The following is a 24,891-nucleotide window of genomic DNA, read 5'->3' on the forward strand; positions in this document are numbered from 1 at the left end:
TTAATGTACAATTGAGGTTTGGAACTGTTAGTGATCTCGCCAAGGTCAAAGAACTAGGACTATGAATACAAGTGAATCTCCCTACAGAGCCCGAGTCCTAACCGACTAACTGGTTACATGATGAGATGGTAGAACGGACTTGAATCTTTGAAAACACTATACACGTTTTCAAGAATAACTACCTAGAACAAAACTGGATCCTAACCCCTTCTGAGTAATGCAAACCAACCAAACTGATCTACCACCCCGCCTCCCCCCAGCACTCACCTTAGCACATGTGTGGATCCATTAATGGTTGTGGTTGAACAGGGGACAGTCTGGCCCAGAATGGAGGGTCTTCTGTAGCGTTCATCATCACAGCAGAGAATGATGAGGAAGGCACGTCTGAAAGACTTATTCAAGAAGGCATAGAGAAAGGGGTTCAACCCTGAATTGATGTAGCCAAGCCAGAGGAAGGCAGTCCACACCTGCTCAGGGACAGTGTAGTCTATGAATGGGTCCACGACATTGGTGACAAAGAAGGGGGCCCAGCAGAAACAGAAGCAGCCCATGATGACGCATAAAGTCTTGGCTGCCTTGGTCTCTGTCCGCATGCGATGTGTGCTGTGCTGGTCAGCTGGCTGGGGCCTGCTTTCCGGGGTAGCTCCTGCTCGTTGTAACATCTGGATCTGCTGGGCATGCTCCTTAGCAGTGACATAGATACGGTAATAGGCCAGCACCATGAGGAAAAACGGGATGTAGAAGGCTACAACAGAGCAGGTGATGGCGTAGGGCTTGTTGACCATGAAGACACAGCATGTTGAGTTAGAGTTGTGGTTGAGTTTCCTTTTCTCTATCTGAGAGTGGGGGGTGGGGAGAAAAAATGAGGGTGGGAAGGTGAGTGAGGAGCAAACAATGAAAAAATGGCAAAAGTGAAAAAAACATGGGAAAAATGGAAAGAGAAGAGAATAGGAAGAAGATAAAGAAGAGCGCAGGAGAGAAAGAAGGGGAAAGAGAAAAGAAAAAAATAAAATTTATTATTAAAATTTTATTTTTCTTACAAATCTATAGCACATAAGACTTTCACGGTAGAAAAAGAACATAGTCCAGAGTTCAATAAGCTTATCTATGTGAGGTCTCATATCCTTAAACAGGATGTCTTAGATCACTACCATCAAATATGTTTATGATATGTGAAGATTTTGACCCCTCATATTGATCAATTGCTCAATTTCTTCATTTTAGTTGCCACATTTTTAAATAATAACTTTGTTAATATTTGAAAACTTCACCCTGTATCATTGTAAATCCAAATCTTTGGGAAATACTGAGCTCTTTCCTAGATTTGTTTCTTTGCTTTCTAGATATACTAATGGAAGTTTTACCATTTAGAAAGTATAGTACTGGAAGCATCAACATAGAGAAATGAGCAAAAGAAGTATAGGGCTTGGGAGAAAAAAAAAAGGTAGATATTTCACAATCGCAAAAGATAAAACACAGTAGTTGCCCGATTGTCCATAGTTTTACCTCTCATGGCTTTTGTTAACATAGGTCAACCAGTTTAAACATTGGAAAAATAAACAATTCCTAATTTTTAAATTGTATGTCATCCTGAGTAACATTAAGAAATTCTACGTACTCCATTCTCTTCTGTCTCACACAAGAAGTGAGTCATCCCTCTCTCCAGAATGTCTACATTCTATATGTCACACAATCATTAACTACTTGGTGGCATTCTCAATCATCAGAATGACTGTTGAGATACTTGCCTTCAGGTAGCCCTTATTTTCCTTCACAATGGCCCAAAGATCAAGATTAGTGCAATTTGATAGCAGCGTGTAGTTGTAATTGTTCTACTTTATTACAGTCATTGTTATTGATCTCTTTCAGTGCCTAATTTATAAGATGAATTTTATCATACATGTGTATAGGGAAGATATTGTATGTATATGTAGTATATATGTAGTGGTTCCAGGAATCCTCAGGGGTCTTGGAATGCAAAACCTAGTGGATAATGGGATATTCATTCTTGTCTTCTATCTTCTACTGAATCCACTCCACTCAGGACTTATTTCCAGTCCTTCCACCCAGACTGCCATGGTCAAGGTTGCCAAAGACCTCCACAAATCTAAGTCTTATTTTAAATCAGCTAATGTATTGATGCATTAACGTATTGATGCATCTGAACATCTGAACCTCAACGCCTCCCTTACAATACATATTTTATTAAAGTACAAAGTACAAAATCATATGGTGAATGAATTTTACAAAGTAAAAATACATATGTAGCCATACATGTACAAATTAAAGTATAGAATATTAGTGGCATCTCTAATGCCTCCAAAATGCCCCTCTCAGTTATAACCATATAGTTTGTTCTTATAGTCATGTAGTTCCCAATGGACTGTATCAATGAACATTTCTGCCACTAGGCTAGGAACACACTATTTACTCCACATCCTAGGTATCACTTGTCACAATAGTCTATACATAGATGTTCCTCATTGTGGGCTTGTTTGAAACTTTTTGAAAGTACTATCCATTTCTCTCTTTCTCCCTCTTTCCCCCTTCTTTGTCTCTCCTCCCTCTCTCTCTCTCTCTCTCTCTCTCTCTCTCTCTCTCTCTCTCTCTCTCTCTCTCTCTCTCTCTCTCTCTCTCATGTGTGTGAATGTGTGTGTGCTAGTTCTTTGAGAATTTTCAATAGTGTGCTTTGATAATATTCACCCTTCCTCCCCCCAAGTCTCTCCAGATTGGACCCATTCCTTTTTCACCCATTTGTGTCTTTAATTTCCATCAAGACCAACTTGTGTTTCCCAAATATACTTGGATTGTGGTCTTCCATTGAAGCATGACAGACTTATCAAGGGCTACACTCTTAAGGAAAACTGTTCTTCCTTTCCCAGCAGCTAGTAACTGCCAGAGGTAAGACATAATGCCTAATTCCCCAGTCAGTGCTGGGATTTGGTCTGGCTCGAGTTTGCATATGTCTTATGCATGCTGTCATAACCACTGTGAATTCATATGTGCAGCTTCTCTGATGGATTCAGAAGACAGTATTTTGCTGTCATCATTCAAAGCATATGACTCTTACATTCTTTATTCAATGTTCCTTGCATCTTTGGAAGAGGAAGTGTGGCACACAAGTACTTTTTAGGGATGAACATTTTATGGTCTCTTATCTCTGCACATTGATTAGGTGTGGGTATCTGTGTTGATCATGGTCTACCGCAAACAGAAGCCTCTCTGATGAAGGTTGAGAGCTGCCTTAATCTGTAGGTGTAGTGTCATTAGGAGACCATTCAATACTATATCCATTTAGCACAATAATAGTAGTAGGTTCTTTCCCAGGGTCTGTGATCTGTGCAGTATAGGCTCTTTGTCTGATAATGGGAACAGGTATGGGCTTCATCTTGTGAAGGTGACCATAAATTCAATCAGAAAGTGATTGGTTGTTCCAACAAGATTCATGCCTTTCATGACTTATGTCTTTCAAGGCCAGTCATTATTACAGCTTACAGGATTCACAGATGGGTATGACTGGTGATGGATTTTCTCCTCTGGTAGCATGTATAACCTCTGCCAGCACCATGAAAGCTAGCCAGCAAGGATGAAGCTTCCAAGTCAGTACCAGCTTGATTTTCCATGTTCTATGATTCAATAATGTGGTGTGTTTGGTAGTTTGGTCTTATTGTCAAGTTCTGGTTGGTAACCAGGAAGACTGGCAATAGCCTTTATTGTGTGACCATCTTGGGGAAACTCATGGGACAAGAGGTCAAACTTGAACAATGTCTTGGTCTTCCTTGCCCACATGATTTGAACATACTGACATGCATTCCTTGGGAAAGAAGGGATGAGTTTCTGCTTCTATTCCTGATTAGTGTTTTAGTTCCTCCTCTAAGACTAGATTAGAACACTGAGCTACTTCCCAGCTTCTCAGGCCATAATCTTGGCAATTGTGTGTTTAGACTCAATCCATGTTAGTCTTCTTAGACTCAGTGTACCCTGTCCTCTGTACTCTGTTTAATGCTTATCTCACCTCACCCGAGGAACTAAAATTTTGAATCAAATACAGTAACACAGAATAAAGTCTAAATTAATCATAGCTGCTCACATTGGGAATACGGTTTTACCACACATTTCCAGACTTCTAGATGTCAATTACCACTTTGTCATTTGTCTTGAGAAGTCATTATTCAGGAAATTTCTCCTTAATAAAGATCTATATAGGTCTTTTTTGTTTCAATAGTTTGATATTCTGGACATGTTCATTATCAAATCTATATATTACAGATTCTTGGTTTATTTATTTTATTGTTTTCTTACTAGTATTAGGTGATGGAAATTTTAATTTTAAGAACCTTTAGTTTCAGTTAGTGCCTTTGTGGCCTGTTAAGAAATCTTTATCCCTCATGATAGAAATATTCTCCTATCTACCACATGAAGACATTTTCTCATATCTTGGTACACATTTGATGTATGAATTTTTACATTGTGAATTCTTCAGTTCATTTGGTATATACTTTTCCTGTAAGTTTTTTTTGTTGTGGTTTCTATTGCTATAATAAAACACCATAATCAAAAGGAACTTGGAAGAAAAGCGTTTATTTTATCTTAAAACTCTCAGATCACACTCGATCCCCGAGGAAAGTTAAGGCAGGAACTCAAGGTGGGAGCCTAGAACCTGGAACTGAAGCAGAAGTCACGGAGGAGTGCTGCTTACTGGCTTGCTCCCCATGGCTTGCTTAGCTGCTTCCTTATTTATGCAAGCCAGGACCCCCAGCCCAGAAGTGGCACTGACCACAGTGATCTGGTCCTCCTACATGAAGCATTAATCAAGGCAGTACTCCCATAGACTTGCCTAAAAGCCAATCAATATTATGGAGGCATTTTCCCAGTTAGGATTCCCTCTTCACAGATATGTCGAGTTTTTGTCACACTGACAAAAACAAACAGCACAGGTATGGAGTAGGAGAAAGATTTTTGTTACTAGACAATCCACATTTAATTAAATTTTAAAAATCAAAATGGAATGGTAGGAAAATCTTGAGAGCAATATAGAAAATCCTGACACACAGTCATGTGCAAATATATCTTCGTATTTAACTTTTTATTTTATCAGCATAAGACATCTTTATCTGAATTAATACTATGTGTGTTAAATATGCTTCATCACATGTAGTAGTAAAGCTATACAAGCTTTTTAAAAATTCAGTACTTCTCCCCTTCCTTCTACCCCCTACCCCCATGCTCCCAATTTTGTCTGGCAATCTTGTCTGTTTCCAATTTCCAGATGGGTCTGTATATGGTTATTTTTTTTGGATCCACCTTATTGCTTAGCTTCTCTAGTATCATGAACAATGCCCTTTGTTTATAGCTAGTAGAAGGGGAAAAGGAGGGGAGAAGGGGAGTCAGGAGGAGAACTTGAGGGAATGGGATAGTCGCGATGGAGGAAGGACAGATATGAGAGCAAGAAAAGAGATAACCTGACTGAGGGAACCATTATGGAATTAGCAAGAAACCTGGCTCTAGAAAAATTCCCAGGAATCCAAAAGGATGACCCCAGCTAAAACCCGAAACAATAGAGGAAAGGGTGCCTGAACTGGCCTTGCCCTGTAGTCAGACTGATGATTATCTTAAATATCACCACAGAACCTTTGTCCAACAACAGATGGAAACAGAGACAGAGTCCCACATTGAGCACTGGACTGATCTCCCAAGGTCCACTTGAAGAGTGGAAGAAATGAGAATATGAACAAAGAGGTCAAGACCATGAAAGATTCATCCACTGAAACAGTTTACCTGAGCTAATGGGAGCTCACCCAACTCCAGCTGGACTGGGAAGGAACAAACATAGGACCAAACTGGTCCCTCTGAATGTGGTTGACAGTTGGGGCAGACTGAGGGGCCACTGAAATTGTACTGGGATTTATCTCTACGACATGTACTGGCTTTTTGGGATCCTATTCTCTTTGGATGGATATCTTGCTCAGCCTGGATGTAGAAGGGAAGGCGTTGGACCTTCCACAAAGCAAAATGCCTTACCCTCTCTTAGGATTAGATGGGGGTGGGGTGGGAGGGTGTGTGGAGAGAATGGGAGGAGGAGAGGGAGTGGGAATTTGGATTGGTTTTTTTTTAAAGAAAATCTAATAATAAAAAATTCAGTACTCACAAGGTACTGTGATTTTTCCATTTCATAAATTTTTAACCTCTTTACTGTATTCTGCACAATGGGCCGCTCTTTAAACAGCATGCATTTGCAATTTTTCTAGATTCAATATAACCGCATTTATCTTTTAGCAAATTTTCTTCACAGAATTTAGTCATTTGACATTTACTATAATCACAGGTTGAGTCTATCCATCTTAAGACACTGTCACTTTTCTAATTCTGTGAAGAGACGCCATGACCTCAGCAACGCTCATAAAAGAAAACATCTAATTCGGGTCTTGCTCATAGTTTCAGAGACGTAGTTCATTATCATTATAGTGGGGAGCATGGTGGTAGACAGGACAGGCATGGTGCTGGAGAAGCTATACCCTGATCCACTGGCAGAAAGAGGCTGGGCTTGGTATGAGCTCTGGAAACTTCAAAGCCCCTTCCCAGTGACACACTTCCTCCAACAAGGACACACCTCCTAATCCTTCTAGCCCTTTCAAATAGTGCTACTCCCTGGTGACTAAGCATTCAAATATATGATTCTGGGGGAGAATTCTTATTCAAACCTCTTCCTTGGGTTTTTGGCCTCTTTCCTACATTTTCTTTTACTTATATGTTCTCATCTTTTCCGTGAAGACCATGCCCATCTATGAAATATAATTACCACATTACTCTTTTTGACAATACAAACATCTTAAACACTGAATCTTCATTTTCTCACCCCATTCTTTCCTGGTATGTTGACTTTTATGCATCTTAATTCTATATGTACTAAAAACAATCCAGGAGGTATTAATCGTAGTATCCCAGTAGTCAATATTCTTTTTGGTTTTGCTGTTGTTGCTTTCCTGTTTATATACTCATAATTCAGAGTGTTCTGTATTTTTCCTGCTGTCTGATATTTTTATCTGGGGCTTTTTTTTAACTGTAGAGAATGGGACTAAAAAAATGTTCTTTAAATAATATTTAGAATAAAAATTTTGCAGATTTTTTTCCTTGTGTAGAAACATCTTTAATTAAGCCGGGCGGTGGTGGCACACGCCTTTAATCCCAGCCCTTGGGAGGCAGAGGCAGGCGGATCTTTGTGAGTTCGAGACCAGCCTGGTCTACAAGAGCTAGTTCCAGGACAGGCTCCAAAACCACAGAGAAACCCTGTCTCGAAAAACCAAAAAAAAAAAAAATCTTTAATTAAAACAATTATTAAAAACATGCTGATTTCTTTATCATTTTATCAGTTATTGAAAGTTTCTAGTTATATGCAGCATGTTCCGACCACATTCACCTACTCATGACCCATGCTCTTCCCACATCCATCCCCTTCTCTATCCACTCCTCTTCCCATTCAAAGAAGCCTTCCAGACCAATTTGTACAGTATAAAATATTCTTGGATGTATGGTCTTCAACCAGAGCATGGTCAGCTTGCCAGGAGGTACACTCCAAGAGACTCTGATCCTTCCTTTCCCAGCCTCTAACAGTCACCAATGCCTTCAAGGTTAGGGATGGGATTGTATGCCCAACTTCTCACTCCAAGCTGGGATTTGTTCTGGATTAGGCTTGCACCAGATTTTTACTGCGTAGTTTAAGTTGGCTTTGACCATAAATTCTCCTGCATTTGCTTCTTAAAAGCCTATGGCTATAGGCATGAACTACAATTCCTGATACTGTGTTTTTAATATAATACATTTTACTCATCCTTATAGTCATAGCTAGGACAGTTGTTGTCATACCCAGAAAAAGCATTCTCCAGTCTTTGATGTGTTTTTAAATTGGTTTTCTAGAATTTTCCCTCTTTTTTATGCTTCCTTCTTAGTTGTATCTTCCAACCCTCCATTAGTGGTTTTTTCAGTTCTTAGACATCTTCTCTTACATATCTTCACTCCCCAGGTGATTACATCTACTTGTATGGGCTTAAACAGCATCTAGCTCTGAGAATTATACAAACGTGCTGTTTGTTTCTCATAGAGAATTCCCATAAATATCATGGTTTGATAATAAGCTGATTACTTCACCGTTGCACTAAAATATCACTATTTTTTTAACAGATATTTAACACTTATGTTGTGCTTTCTATCCCATAGAACTTATCCTACAGTACTTCCAATCTGGAATTTCCAGCTGAAATCAATAGTCATTCTCTCCATTTTTCCAGTTGTTCTGACCAAAATCTTAGTTGTATTAAAGTTTCCCTTTACCATTTCTCTTCCAACCATACGGATGATCCTGCTTATATTAAAAACCTACCTATATTCTGAATCACGATCTCCATCACTCCCACTGAAAGTACCTCACCGTTATCTCTTACCCATGGCATTACTTTAGCAGACTTTTTAACAGAAAAAAATGAGGATTCTTTCAAAATATTATAAATCATATTAATAACATGCTCAGACCCTACAGCAATCCATATCTCTCAAAGTTGAATCTGATGCCTTTAATGTCTCTCAGAACAACACATTATTTTCCTATTTATTGTATTTTATCATCTCTTAAACTCCTCTCCTGCTTTCTTACTTCCACATTAACTTAGTATCGGCTTATGACAGGGTCATCTTGCCTCTGGACCTTTGTATCAACTGTTTTATGCCCACAGCATGCTTCTCAAAGATGGAGGAATTATCTCCCTAAAGTTTTTATTCAAATGTCACCTTCTCAATAGAGCCTACTCGATCTCCCTATTTAGACTTTCAATCTGCTAGCAACCCACCTTATAAAGATTTAATATTTGAAAATTGTGTGTGTGTGGGTGCGTGCACCCACATGTGGGTGTGTGCACGTGTGAACAGGTTGCCAGGGAGGCCAGGGGTGTTGCATTCCCTGGAACTGGAGTTACAGGCAGTTCTGAGTGGTGTGGCTGCTGTCCACATTCTTACTTCTGAGCCATCTCTTCAGCCCCAAACTGATGTAAAATATAGTCATTATCGCCCCACACGCTAGATACCTGCTGATTTTTAGTGTATCACTTGCTGCTTGCATCTCCCTGGTTGGATATAAAGTTACGAGGATTTGAACCATTACCAGCTCTGCTCAGTGATGCAGCCCCAGCACCTAGAAAAGCGGGTGTCCAATCAACACAGAGTGAGAAAACATCTAAACTCTCTAACCGTGTCACCACTTCAGGTGACTGGTACCCTACTCGTTACCCTCATCACCCAGCAGGACTAAGTCTCTCCTCAGGGTTTTCCCAGTTCTCTACAGCCCTATCACTATTTACTGCAGGCTGGCTAAGATAATTCTTCTGAATCCTCCAATTTCAAAGTTGAAAAAAAACCCTACCACTGTTCAAAGTAAAAACAAACAAACAAACGAAACATTATCTGGCCCAAGACCACCTCTCCAACTTCTGTGTTTCAACTGAGCCAAGAATGTCCTTAATGAGGCTCACTGGAATGGTGATTAACGTGAGGCTTGATACACAGTAAGTACAAAACATTTGTTGACCATTATTACAACTGGTATTTGAAAAACAGCACTTGGAAGCTGGTATTTCATTTTCCCTCCAAGTGAAAAAAAACAAACAACAAAACAAAACCTAACATTCTGAAAGAAAGGTATAGGGTTAAAGAAATTATCCACAGGTTCTCAGGATGGAGTCCCTACCTCTCTACTCCCTGCCTCTAGTACGTTTTCAGGGGCTCAAGCACTTGTTCTGAAACATAAGTCCTGCCATGGGATTTGAATGAATGCTGTTTCCTATTCAAAGAGGAAGTTAAAATCATTCTGTGTAGAAAGGAAGGGGCATTCTCCCTTTTCTGGTCCTTCTGGGCCAGCACCCATTCTCAGTCTCTTCTTTCTATTCTCTTCCGCACATCCTCGGAGGACTGACTTTAAGTGACTGCAGGTCATTTTCCATAGCCCTGCCAAAGGATCCAGATTGTCAGTTTTAATCATCATTATAATTCTTGTATGCCAGAGTAGAACTCTTAAAGATGATTTTAAAGTGAGATGGTTAATATTATGTGTTGGGAGCAGTGAGACCCCAGATCCTGAATTTCTTGTAATCCCCTGATCTGAGTGCCTACAGCTGCTCTGAGCACGAGACCTTCAGGAGTTCCTGATGGCAGGAGAGTGGTTTCTGGTGGGTTTGGCTGGGGCGTGGCTAACTCTATATAATCTGCCCCTGAACACAATAAAGGGGGCATTCTTGGGGAATTCAAGGATGACCCGTGTCACTGTCTCTCTGTCTGTGTGTGTCTGTGTATTTTAACCTCCAGCCCCTTGCCCGAAGCTCGGTAACTGGGTGATAGTGCACCAAGCGCAGACACGGGGGCGCGGTGCGCGGCAATTATGTGTCAACTTAACTAAGCCATGGGGTACCCGGAAGTTTGGTAAAGCCCTATTCTGAGTATGATAATATTTTTGGTTGAGATGAAACTCTGAACTGATAGACTGTATACACCAGTTTTCTCTTCTAATTTAACACTGAAGCCAACCTATTAAAGGCTTGATCAGAACAAGAATGCGGATTGCTCTATCATTGTCTTAATTAAGGGCTATCAGTTTTTCCTATCTTTGGCCCTGGACTGAAATATTGGCTCTCCTGAGTCTCTAGTGTGCTGAGACTTGTCAACTTCCACAACCATGTGGATCAGTTATAATTTGTCTATTTATCTGACTCTGTTACTTTTTTTAAATAAAAGTATATAAGTAGATAGATGGACAGCTACATGACAAGGAAAAGATATATAGATGATAGATAGATGATATAGATAGACTATAGATAGATAGATAATATACATACATATATGCATATATATATACATACACACACAAAAATCCTATTGGTTCTATTTCTCTGGAAAACCAATACCCAGGGTTTGGGCAATGCATGGCATATGTAACATATGTGCCCTTAACACTCATATTAGACACCATTTTCACTCAGTACCAGCTTCCCTTCTTAATACAACCCTTAGGAAGTTGAACATTAACAGAGCTGGGTTCACTGGTTAGCTCTCTGACTTCTGGCCACATTTACCTGGCATGTCTTTCCCCAGGCACTGCACACCTTAAAGACTCTGCACACGAAATAGGATGAATGCTTCTCAGGACACAGGATATATCCCATGTTCCAGGAACTGATTATTAAATAGTGAGTCCCTGTTCACCTACAGGGAAGCTATGTGGCATGAGAAATGCAACTTAATCCGCTCATCATTAAAGTGCATATATTTAAACTTTTCCAAAAAGGGATTCTCTGGGGGTTACATGTAAAGTGCTTATTGTACTTTTCAATATCCAGTAATGTTAAAAAAATGGTTTGAAACACTTGCTAAAGCAGCCTTTACATTATTATAAATACAAGAAGCTACTGTGAGTTTTGCAGAAAGAAATGAATTCCAACTCTAAACACAACAAAAAAAGTGGGGACTTATAGCCGAGGAGTTGGTTGATGAGGCTCAGTGGACAGAAAATTAGGAAGAGGAAACGAGAGGAGCAAGTGGGATTCGAGCTGAGTCAACTTAGCAGGATTCTTGCAGAAGACAAGCCAGGGCAATCAGACACAACCTGGGGAAGGTGAAGGAGAATGTGCCCAATCCTTTACTGAGGGTAGGGATGCTAGTTAAACCAGCTTATCAGCATGCCTGCTGACACTGAGCAATGCACAATTGGGCAGTGCGTTGCTCAGAATTAGCTGTTAACCTGACCGAACTTGGGATCACCAGCAAAAAAGCCCTCTGGGTATATCTGTGGGGGGTTATCTTCAGTACTTTAATGGATGTGGGGAGATCCATCCCAGTTATGAGCAGGAGTTCTGGAATGTGGAAGCCAACAGAGATGACTGAGTCATAGTGTGCATTCATTGCTCTCCTTTGACTATGGACATTGTGGGATTTGCTGCTTCAAGTTCCTACTGCCTTAGTTTCTCTGCCATGATGGTATCTTAAACTGTGGGCTAAAATAAGCCATTTCTCCCTTCAGTTGCTTCTTTTGGGGTACTTTATTCACAGATGCTATGATACTATATATAAGTGACCCCCAAAAACTCTACCAAGGAACTCCCACAGCTGATAAATACCTTTAGTCAAGTGGTTGGATACAAGATTAACTTAAAAAATATCAGTAGTCTTCCTATATAAAATGAGAAAAGGACTAAGAAGGAAATCAGAAAATAACCCCCTTTACAAAAACCTCAAATAATATATCTTGGTGTAACTCTAACCAAGATATATTTTAACTTTCATCAAGCAAGTGAAAGATCTGTATGACAAGGACGTCAAGTCTTTGAAGGTATTTTATCATAGCACAGCAAAGAAATTAAGATAGACATGGAAATCCAAACTTTGGTGTCTAGGGGTTCCTGTGATATAAATACATTGTGCTCATGCATGAAATTTCCAGAGAATAAATAAATAAACTTTAAAAACACATGATCCAGCGGAAAGATAATTCAGAGGACCCTGACTAACATTTGGCCAAGGTGAGACTCTGTCAGTAGACATTTAGAAACATGACTCAGACTGCTGTTGGAATATCTATTACAATAGCTACCCAGCTTAAAATTGTCTGTTTATCTAGCATGCCCAGTAAAGTTGATGGATTTATAATCCCGTGGCTTCTGTGTAGATACTCACCACATCAACTATGCCAATGTTGTTCCAGCCTTGCATTATGGGGAGAAAAGATATAAGCATGGGAATGGCCCAGCAGCCTCCCAACATCAGTGCAATGCGGACAGGGGTCATCTTGCTTCTGTAAACCAAAGGTTGGCAGCAGATGGCATAATACCTGGAGAGACAGTGAAGGGTGGGTCATGGGCAAGGAAAAATGAGGGGGAGAGGGGAAAGATAATAATAGATGGGGGAGACGAGGAAGAAAGGAGCAAAGAAGGATGGAAAGAAGGGGGAGTATTGAGAAGAGGAGGATTGGAAGGAGAGAAGAGAGTGAAATAGGAAAGAGAAGAGAAAAATTGAGAATAAATGGAGGCGCAGGTGGTAAAGGAGTAGAAAGAAAGGGAAGGGGGTAGGAGGGGAACAAAGGAAAGAGAAAACACAATTAAACAATAAAAATAATAACACATGACATATACTTCTGTTAATTTATAAATATGCTTTAGATGAAGGTCATTGCCTTGAGTTGGCTTCACATCCCTCTTCATCTCCCAATGTCTTAATCAGCTTGACCTCATGAAGGTCTACTCTACCTCAGACACAGGTCCACTTTCTGAGAACTGAAAACCTCCTCAAGCCCTCCAGGCCCCTGCACACAGATACCTTTAGCCTCTGTGACTATGATTTGACCTATTTTACCCTTGCTCTCTCTTCCTCTTGATGGCTGCACTGAGATGTACTTGTATGTTCCCTAAATTGGTGTCCAGGATTACCCTTCTCCCCCTTCCCCTGCAACAGATTTAGCTGAGAAGGTCAGTGCAGACCCCAAGGGTCTCCTGAATCACAGCTTTCTGGGAAGCCACCTGGAGTTTACATTTTCACCAGCAAGTCAATTCTACCTTCAGGTAAGTATCCCTTACTTCCCCCTTAGAGGTGCATGCACTTCCAGGTTTCTCTATTAGCATGAGACCAAGTGATGGGCTCAAGACAAGGAGATACAAGTACAGTTCACATGAATTGTTTCTGACAGTGACCATTTCATTGTTATTCTAAAGCAAGGAATATAAAGTTGCAAACATGTCACTGTTAATTATTGCCTACTTGTTGAAACTGCCCTCCCTCTATTTCCCGGGTCTGACCCTTTCTTGGATTCACTGCTCACTCTCTTTTGTGTTTATATTGTGCCTTAGGTTTTAAACTTCTTCTGCTTCGACAAATGGCCTCCTCTCTAACTCCCAAACTTGGAATCCTGCATGTATGTCATTCCAGCCTGTTCAAAGTTTCTGTGCCTTGATTAGCATTGCTCTAGAATAGTATGGGTTGCTGCTACAGAGAAACAAATGGAAGTTTCAAATTCCCTTTAAAATGTAACTGTGAGGGTGATGCTATAGAGCTAGCAGACAGTTTTCCAAACCCTTGTACAATTCACAGATACAGTCAGTCCTGGAAAACGGATACCTGAAGTACAGCTGTTGGGACAGTTCCATCCTCAGGGGCTACGGTGGGATGCAGGGATGTCCCCTGCAACAGACAGCTATGGACACGCGCTCTTGCATAGACTTGGATTGTTGAGAAGGGTGGTAAAAATTCTTCTTCTCTCTCTTTAAAATATTAGCAATAGTAAAGAGGGGGAAATGATTTTATTTTGCTTAATTTTAAACTAGGTTAGTGAAATTCTGAGTGCTAGGTTAGTATATATAGATAAAAACGTGTGGTCACGCCTAGATTTATATTGACTTAAATTTTTGTCTCTATCCTACAATAGGCATTATGTAATTTTTAGAAACTGGTAGCACAAAGCAAAGCCTATGAAATATGAGATTCTTAGCTAAAACTCACTACACTGACATAAATACTGAAGATTCTTCCTAGCAGAGCCCTCAAAAAAACAGCTGATATATTTTGAATATCTTTCCTCATAGCATAAAATCATTTCTTTCAAGCAAAGAATTAAGAAAAGTTAAAAAAGAAGGAAACTTCCCTATCGTCACTTCCTCTACAATATGCCTGGTAGCACCACTAGTGAGAGGTTGCTCGTCAAGCTGGCAAGTGTTCTGAGATCATTTATAAAGAGCATTGGATGCATTAATCATAACAGTTATCATTGATTTCCTTACCAAAGGCCATATTTATATAATATTTTACAACACTCATAACTAGTGTGTGTGTGTGTGTGTGTGTGTGTGTGTGTGTGTGTCTGTATCTGTGTCTGTGTAGGTGCACCTGTGTTCATGTGTCTGCGGAGGGTAGAGGTGAATCTTGGTTGTCATTCATTTGTTTTTTTGGAAAAGGGTCTTTTGTTGGTGTGGAGCTCACCAAGTATTCTCAGCTGACTGCCTAGCAAACCCTAGAGGTCTGCCTGTATCTCCCTCCCCGACCCTGAGATTACAAGCATGTGCCACCACACCCAGCCTTTTCATGTGGACTCTGGGGATTGAACTCAAGTCCTTGTGCTTGCACAGTGTGTACTTATATCAACTACGATACCTTTCCAGCCCCATATGGGTTTTTAAAATGAGGACATACACCAATGTATCCAATGAAGAAATAAAAAGGGTGTGTGTGCTTGCGTGCGTGCATGTGTGTGTGTGTGTGTGAGTGTGTGTGTGTGCGTGCGTCAGGATCTTGGCCAACACTCTGCATTGGGAAGAGTTGCTGGCACTGGGCTTAGACAGACCACTAAAAAGCCAGCTGGACCACCACTGCTATCATTTCACTCCGATATCTCTTCAGAATCCCCGAGAGATTTCTTTTAATTCCTTTAATACCCACCTTATAAATAAATGAAAAATAAAAATATTCAGGATTTGAAAGGTGTTTCATGTCCTTGTTAGTTTATCTAGAGTCATCTGGGAAGAACTTCAATTGAGAAAAATGCCTCCATTAGATCGCTTGTAAGCACATCTGTGTGCACTTTTGGGATTGATGTTTGATCGGGGAAGAGGAGGCTGTGAGCCTACTATGGGTGATGCCACCCCTAGGCTGGTGGTCCTAGGTGATATTAGAAAACAGACTAATCAAGTCACAAGGTTGCAAGCCAGTAACCAAGATACAACCAAGATACCCTTGTGGCTTCTGCTTCAGTTCCTGCATCCAGATGTCTGTCTGTAGTTCCTGACTTGGTTTCCCTCAGTGGATTCTGACCTGAAATATTCAAGTCAAATACCCTTTCTTCCATGCACTGCTTTTGGTCATGGGATTTATCACAGCAACAGAGAGAAATGAAGAAACTCAGAAATGCAAAATGTTTAAATTCTACTAAACAGGGGTATGTATCCAAGTCTCCTTGAATTACCAGGACCTGAGGATTCTGTAGGTTCTACCAGAGTATGTTATAAAACTAAGAGTATCCTGAAGCTAATAAATTTTTCTCTAAAAATGATTTTCTGTTTCTTCTGATATTAACCCTCTAACCCAATTAAAATGTTTTATGTTTAAAGGTTTTTCCTGCATGGCTGTCACATGGTCATTAGAAAAGCATTGTTATAACCCGTTGAAGTCACAGTTTAGCAAAAAAAAAAATAAAAATAAAAAATTCTCAGTTGCTTTCAGCCAGGAGTGACTTTGCTTACCAGGTGACTTTTGGCAATCTAGAGACAAGTTTCTGTAGTCACGACCTTGAAGTGATCCTACTGGAATCCTGCTGCTTGAGGTATGCCACCAACAATGGGCAGGGCAGCCTCCAACAGTAACTAAGCCTCTGATCTACAATGTCAGTGTGCTGCTATTGAAAACCGCTGGTTAAAGTGATGTCACTTTCATCCGTAGTAGGGGCTCCATAGCCCTGATATGTTCCATATGTGTCATTATAAGAGTGGGGTGCCATAAATGAGCACAATGCCCTGTTGCCTGTTGCCGTCCACCATGTTACCATAGCTCACTATGGCCAGGCTTAAGCCCACAGAAGCGCAGGCACCTGTGCATCCTCAAAGCACAACCTAGGACAAAGGTAAGAAAGTCTACTTTACTGGATTGTGAGCTTCATGAGGACAGAAATGGTTCAGAAGCAGCTTTGTAAGCTCCCAGGGTAGAAAAACAATTAATCATCCTACCTGGATGTAAAGCCTATGAACCACAATGGTCAACATGGAAAGATATCCTAAGAGGTGCAATAGTGGTACTGACATTCTGGGGTAACCAACCTCCATCTAATTGTACTCAGGGACTTCTCAAACAAGAGAGAAGTCATGTCTGGAACTGTAACAATAACCGACTAGGTGAGATCATGGGACATAGAAAAAAATCTAGTACTGCCTCTTTCTCACAGCGGTATAGTATCTAACTGCATTCTAAATACTTAGCCTCTACACAGGCAAGTGTAGCTTCACCCTTCATTAAAGAAGCTTCTTTTTTTCAATCGATGGAGACTGGCACAGAAAAACCACAACTGCTCAAAATGGAAGGAACAGTTGACCGTGGGTGTCGTCCCCAGCGGATATATCTACCCCACAGCTCCTGCATCTAAGGCTCAGGGAACATAGCGAAAGAGACAACAGAAAGATGGTATGAGCCAGGGGATCAGGACATCTGTTTCAAGATAATCTCTGCTCAAAAATTAAAAAGACACAAAATTGAAGGGGGCAGGAAAAGAAGGAGAGGGTGGATCGGGGAGAGTTTGGAGGAAATTAATTAATATTACAAAAATATGTCATATGTAATTCTTAAAGAATTGGCAAAATACACTACTTTTAAAAACAGTTTTTGGATGCTAACCTATAAGAGGTCAGAAAACTTGAAACTGTTCATCCAGATCAATTCTGAAGCATTCTCTTCTAAGAAAGAATTACAGCAAAGGGAAGGGCTGTTGATTCTCAGACTGAATGGATGTTATTTACCAAACAGAATTGCGGTTCATCTCGGGAGCAGATTAATATACAAAGTTTGCTCTTTAGCCTTTCATAGGACACTTTCTATTTAACCAAAAATACTTTAATAAAGTGATTTAATAAATGTTCTAAATGACAAATTAGGTTCCAGATGGGCAGGATTAACTAGAATGTAGCAAAGGTATTCACAAAGTAAGTTCTTATGCAAAACACTTCCAAGTTTGCTCATAAAACTCCACTAAAATCCCCTTTGGTAGACAACCTGCAGCTTTTCCAACCACAACCACATGCAAATGTAGGATCTAATTGCTTTACGGTGTCTCTAGGGACACAGTCTACTTAGTCTTAGCTGACAGTGGTATATTTTAAGCTCCATGCTAATCCCCTTCACCACTCCTGCGACTGGGGAGAACTCTTCCTCCTTGTTCCTAGCACTCCAATCACAGGAAAGGGAGAAGTACTCAGAACAAACAGGGATCCTGAGTTTTCAGAATTAGAGAACTTAGCAGCCAACTTCATGTCTCCTCACAGAGGGGCAGTGACTTCTTTTACCTTAACCTCTTACTCCCTCTGGTCTCAGAGCTAGCTATTGACCTATAAGACAGTTTCCTTTTCGGTAAAGTGGGATAATGATGCTACATCATCCACTCACTGTGAGAACTGATAAAATAACATGTTGAAAACATAAGAAGTTCCCAGCACATACACATACATAAACATGTGTGTATGTGTGAATTTTAAATGGATTCAGTTACATTTTGGAACTTGGGCTCTAAGCTATTTGCCAGACCATATGAAAACACTTGGATCAGCATCTCCTCCTATAGTAGAGTCTAAGACAAACACTAAACAAGTTGTTCCCTACAGGCAAATGGTGTGAATGATGGAGTTTATCACATAATATATGTATGTATGTATATATATATATATATATATGTGTGTGTGTGTGTGTATCTTGTAAGCAACAGTATATATATGCTTACAAGTTCTGGGGACAATGTTCTATACTCATACCTAATCACAACAGGATAAACAGAAATATCATCTCTATATCTATCTATCTGTCTATCTCTATATATCTAAATACTTTTATACTGTCTGGGGTTACTTGTTGGGTAGTAACCTTTTTTCCATGTAGTGGTCTAGATCTCTGAATGTGTCCTTTTCTTCAGATCAGAGATGGGGCTCCCCATTTCGGCATCATTTTTGCCATTGCTATTTTCACATGGTGTTTCCTTAACTGCATTGCCATTGCCACTAATTGAAGTGCATTGTGTAGCAAGAACTGGGTCCTGTTTCGTATCCAATGTCTGTAATTGCAAGGCAATACTTTGCATCCTTTGATGTACTAAGTAGAAAGAGTATTAAGGTGTGATGGAAATTTTTACTTTGAGCCTATTGGGTTTGAGAGAAACAGAAAGACGCCTATGATACCATTCTTAACTGGCAGGTAGAGAGAGGACCTTGGAGCCCAGAGATAAACTGAAAGACAGAATAAAAGCAAAGGTACAAATGAGTCACCAAATAAGCAAGTTCTTCAAGGGAAAGAGAGGAGCCACACAGGGCTGGGAAAATGTGTAACCCGCCAACAACAAATGGCTCTTCAGGCTGAAGAGTAAAAGCTTTCAGAAGAAAGGAAATAACACAAAAACGTAACAACAATAAAAAAAACCCAAGGCACCTCTCAGAGCGTGCTATGTTCAGCCAAGCATGTGTGGAAGAGATGCTCTATATACCTGTAGCAAGAACATAGAGTTGATGAGACAGATCTGGTTCTTTTGACATTCACAATTAGGGAGAGGCTGACAAAAAATAGACGAAGATGAGCTGCCACACTTATATGTGATGGTTCCTGCAAATGCTAAGGATATACGAGGAAAATCAAAGGCTAAGATGTATATCTAGCCCATAGTTAATGAGGAGTCAGGGTTTGGCTTCAACCTAACCTCCTGAAGGACATTGCATGCCTTGGAGGATGGTACAGCACAACAGCTTTTGGAATTTACTCCTATTGCTCTTCAACTATTAGTAATTTTACGCTAATATCCCATTTTCTACCACTATGTTCCCTCGCTGCACTAAAAGCCCTGTGAGTCAGCCTTTCCTGCCATTTGGCACCTAATCCCGATGTCCAGAAGCACTCCCATCATCCATAAGCACTCCAGAAATGTGTGATGAAATGGATACAAAAATTACAGTTCATAACCTCCACCAGGAGATCCAAATGTGAAGGTTAGGTATAGTGTGTAGACTTGGAAGAAGAATTTTTTTTTGAGTGCTGGGGTGGGGGTGCTATTTGGCTTACACTTTCACAGCACTGTTCATTGTAGAAAGAAGTCAGGGCAGGGACTCAAACACGGCAGGAACCTGGAGGGAGGAGCTGATGCAGAGACCATGGAGGAGAGCTGCTTACTGGTTTGTTTACCATGGCCTTGCTCAGTCTGCTTCATTATAGAACCCAGGACCACCAGTCCAGGGATGGGGCCACCCACAATGAGCTGGGCTCTCCCACATAAATCACTAATTAAGAAAATGCAAAAAGAAGAAACTCTTATTCACTCTCCTTGCAAAAATCCCTCCTTTATATTGGGAAAACAAACGGAACTGTGTGACATGCATTCCCAATGACTGACACATTTGATTTATACATTGCCCAATTTAGTTATGCTCCAGGGACATCATTAAGCGACACAGACAACTTATCTCTTGCACGCGATTAAATATGCAGCCCTGGAGTCAGGAGAACATGTTTTTACAAGAAAATAAATGTGTTTCAAAGAAAACCTGGGACTCGAGAACTGGGGAGGGTTTTGCAGGCAGAACGTGTCAAGTTTCTGGATGGCAGAAGGAGGTGGACGATAAAGAGCAAGGAGCCATCCTTACAGGAAATGACCTCTTCATTAAAGTAAAGTAGACTTTTCGATGTAATTGCATTTAAGGCCAAATACAGGATAAATTGCAAACATGTTAAAAACAAAACAAAAAACAGAGGTAGAACAGCGAAGTCTAAGAAAGTGTGGCTTAAGAACCCAGAGGAAGAATGAAGTCATAATTAGTCAATACAGAGGGACCCAGTGGATGACACTTTCCCACTGATTGCCACTACTCCGAAAGTTCCCAGTAAGCCTTCAGCTAGCCTGAAAGAAGTTGGAATCTGATCCCACACAGTGTCCCAGTTCTGGGGGAACTACCAAGCTTTGCTACCACATGCTTTCAGTGAAGATGGAGGGTCATAGAGCTTCAGCTTTGCCCAGGAAAAACCATGTGTCATCCCCACGCCATGGTGAGCAGGTGTTGGGGAATGTGTGGTTCCAACATTTAGACACAACACATAGAGCTCTTTTCCTGTGGATTTCTGTGATTTAGATTTATGTTGTCAATGCTCCGCCCCCCCCCCCCCCCCCAGGAAGAACCCGCCTTGAGAATAAATTCAACAAGAGTTCGGAGCTGAGAGACGGAATAAGAACAACAAGGAACAGGCATAAATAGAGACAAAGGTATAGAAAATAGGAAAATGCAGATGCAGATGGGTACCAAGAAGGGAGTAGAGTAGGAGAAAGGCAGACGGAATGAAGCAGCTCAAATCCTTGAAGAAAGCCATGTCTAATGCCAGATTTTTCAGTTAACTGGTCCATCACTTTAGTTTCTGCCAGAAATGGTGCTTACTAATGGGTTGTCCAATAAGCAAATTGGGAAGAACAATTCCAACATTGACTGGCATCTTTACAGACAAAGCCTTCAAAAACTACTAAAACACAAAAACTACTAACGCTACAAAAGCAAATACACTTATTGCACATGACGTCACTTTACAGATAGCTGTGTTCACCGTGGTTACATCAACCTGGTAGGCAGGCTGTGTGGGACCATCTCTATGTCATGCTTCTGTATTGGAGGCATTTTTTTTTACAAAGCTCAGGTATTACTGTGTTTTTGATTTAGTATTAAGAAAAGGATATGGCAGGATGGAGCAACTGGCAAACCCATGTGGGGCTAAGCAAGATGAGAGTGAAGAAAATCTGCTCATGAATGCTCAATCGATCTCTCCCCCACTCCCCTCCTTCAATTTTTTAATGTATGTTCAGATATATCATATTTGAATTTATTTTATGAGTGGAATTGTGACCAGCATTTAAGTCTGAAACTTGATTTTTCTCAAATAACAGTTATACCTCTCAGCACATATGATCTGCTAGGAGTTTCAATGGCTTCATTGTATTTCACTTTCAAAAATAGCAAATTTTTATAGCTACTTGGTTGTTTTTCATTCACTATAGAACCTCAGACAATACAGTGTTTGACCTTCCATGACTCTTACTATACTGAATATAGCAATTATAGTTTTGAAATTATTTTAAGTTTTCAGTAATATGTCATTTGTCAAAGTACCAAAGAAGTACAGAATTTTAGGCATGTAAATGGGTCTTTTAATATTCTAGGAGTTGTACATTTTTACTGAACCCAGGAGTCAACAATCTAGGCAACAATTAATAATAAAAGTGAGACGCCTTTCTCTAATGGTGCTATCATTTCCTAGAACACTCACAGCAGCTGGAGGTGAGAGAGTTGTGCATCTTGTCAGGGCTCACCCAGATGAAAAGAGCAACACACCCCACCCCTTCTCTCTTTCTCTGTCTCTGCCCAGGTCAAATGCAAGACCAGAAGGGACAGTGCAAAAAGCGGAAGCTATATGATAAATAAAACCATGCCGTTAAAGGCAAGGAAGGCATTGTCTGTAACATTCAGGATGGATCCTCTGGCTCAGTGAGGGCATCACCTGGGATAGGATCATACTGGAGATAAAGAAAAGCAAAACAAGACAAACGCTGTCTAGTCCCATCTTCCTTGGGTGTTCAAGTTTCTGATGTCTACTAGGGGAAGAAAATGAAAATTTGCCACATACCTAAATAAATATTTATATGCAGCTACTGTTTAATTGCCAAAATTGTCATTATATGCAAATTCCACAGATTCAAACATCCTCTTGGCCTTGTTCATAATGCACAGCTTCCTCCCACATGGGAGAAAACAAGGACTTTGTGGGAAAAAATACAGAACTGCATTTAATAAAAAATGCAATGAGTTCTACAAAGAACACATCTGAGGAGAATAGAGATGACTTCTGCAGCAGGGGTATACAACTAAGCCAAACCTGAAAGTCACACAGAGGGCAAAGGAGCTTTCCAGGGACAGAGAGGAGCCAATGCCTAAAAAGCAACAGGAGAAAGAAAAGATCAAGGTAGTCAGAGCCAAGAAACAGGGCTAGGGAGGGTCTGAAGGGAAACTTGCTACAAAGACAGAAAATAGTTAAAACTGTCTATACTCATCAATCATAGCCACTCTCAGACTTCATGGGAAAAGTTTCTTTGTGCAGTGGATGGTGATTAACACATAAACTCATTGGTCTATGTGCAGAGACTGTCAGTGGAGTGCTCAGCCACAAATGAAACATCTAGATTGCACACACACACACACACACACACACACAGAGAGAGAGAGAGAGAGAGAGAGAGAGAGAGAGAGAGAGAGAGAGAGAGAGAGAGGAGAGAGGAGAGAGGAGAGAGAGAGAGAGAAACACAAGGACTCAGACACTGAAGAGAGAGAGAGAGAGAGAGAGAGAGAGAGAGAGAGAGAGAGAGAGAGAGGAGAGAGAGAGAGAGGAGAGAGAGAGAGAGAGAGAGAGGAGAGAGAGAGAGAGAGAGAGAAACACAAGGACTCAGACACTGAAGCAAAGAGGAAGCAGAGAGCTCAGAGGAACCAGAGATTAGAGAAAACTGGAGAAAAGATTATAGAAAGTGGCGTCTTTGGGACATGACAGGACTCCTGTATTGCTGAACTCACATTAGCTTTGTCTGCCTGCATAGGACATGAACAACACCAAGCCAATTCTAGCACTGAGGGAGAAGAAGAGCCTTCACACTTACCTGAGGAGCTATGGACAGTTGATGCCTTCTCAGGTAAGGGAGTCAGTTTGCTCTAAGGGCATGGCTCCCAGTAGATCGACTGTACTCCAGTGCTTGGCCCCACACTTAGAGGTAACTGAGCAGCACAATTGGAGGCGATAGGCTATTTTAAAGAGGGGCATAAGTTTGGGAGGTAGGGTAGAACTAGGAGGAGTTTGGGGGAAGAGTTGGGTGAATAAAATCAAAATGCATTATATGAAATTCTTGAAGATTTGATAAAAATATTTTTCACAGATGGCTAGTAAGATGCAGGTGTAATAAGGGGGAAATAGAAAAAAATCAGGGGAAATTTTAAATGTAGAGAGGGGAGGGATAAATAATGCAAAAATATTTTAAAAATCTACAGGGAAGTATCATTTTATGCTTACTTAAAATCATGTGTAATACAGGTAAGTTCATTTAAATGAAGTATGTCATTTGTAGTAATAATGTTCTCCCCAAGAGCTATAGATAGCTAACAAACCCAAGTGCTGGGCACGGGAAACTTCCCTTCAAGCTGTTGGTCAGGGTAGACAAGAGGCGACCCAAACCAACACAGGTTATGGCCACCTTGATTTCCTCCAAGAACTTGAAGGTAAAACCATGTTGCTGAAAGCACTGCACACTTCAAACACAGGGATCAACATGGATATGACACAGATGTTTCCTAAGAATCTGTCAAGGCAGAACAGCACTCCTACCCCACTGTAAAGCCTACATGTCACCACAAAGGCCAAAGGTCCAAGAGTGACAAATCTCAGGGGTAAACAACAGCCGTCTAATTGGACCTACAGCCCACTCAATGAGAGAGAATCCATGCTGGTATTGTAAATCTACTCAATTACGCATGGCTGGTCTAGTATTGGACTCTAAAAGAGAACCTACTACCGCTACCTTCCGAAAGCCTGTAAAATCTCTAATCGCATTCTAAATACCTACCCTTATATCCACAGATAAGGGGAGATATCCCTTCATCAGAGAAGCTTCATTTTGTAGCAGATGGGAACAATTAATAAATCAACAATTGATTAAGATGTAACAGGTCACTGGGATGCAACCCCAATTGGAGTATGTAAAATGTAACCTCTACACTTAAGGCTTGGGAAACATTGTAGAAGAAGGGGTGGAGAAGAAACATTGTAGAAGAAGGGGTAAGAGCCGGAGGACCAGGACATCTGTCGCAAGATAGTGTTTTTTATATAGGACAAGGCAGCTACTACACTCATGAAATCTCAATCTCATTGACTGAAGAAAACCTGCATGATGATAGCACCAATCAGCAGGCCAACACAGAGGGAGACATCTCAGGGCTCCACCCTCAGAAGAAGAGTTGCAGGCAGGCAGTGACTGCCGAGAGAAGGGGAATCTGTCTTCTCCAGAGATGAGATTATCCAATGCCAAGTCTTCAGCCTTAAACACATACACATGTGAGTGACACT

The 24,891-nt window shown here is 40.7% G+C and overlaps 1 protein-coding gene across 2 annotated transcripts in view; it reads right to left on the reverse strand.

Moving 5' to 3' along the window:
- Htr4 (5-hydroxytryptamine receptor 4) overlaps window positions 1–24,891 on the reverse strand; it is a 167,474-nt gene that overhangs the window by 60,437 nt on the left and 82,146 nt on the right. For both annotated transcript variants that reach the window (XM_075968498.1, XM_075968499.1), the window contains exons 5-6: window positions 12,709–12,862; window positions 268–836 (exon numbers count right to left, since the gene is read on the reverse strand). In XM_075968498.1, the coding sequence (XP_075824613.1) occupies window positions 268–836; window positions 12,709–12,862 (723 nt within the window). The remainder of the gene's footprint in view (window positions 1–267; window positions 837–12,708; window positions 12,863–24,891) is intronic.

The sequence above is a fragment of the Microtus pennsylvanicus genome, chromosome 4 (genome assembly GCF_037038515.1).
Source record: "Microtus pennsylvanicus isolate mMicPen1 chromosome 4, mMicPen1.hap1, whole genome shotgun sequence".
NCBI classification, from domain to species: domain Eukaryota; kingdom Metazoa; phylum Chordata; class Mammalia; order Rodentia; family Cricetidae; genus Microtus; species Microtus pennsylvanicus.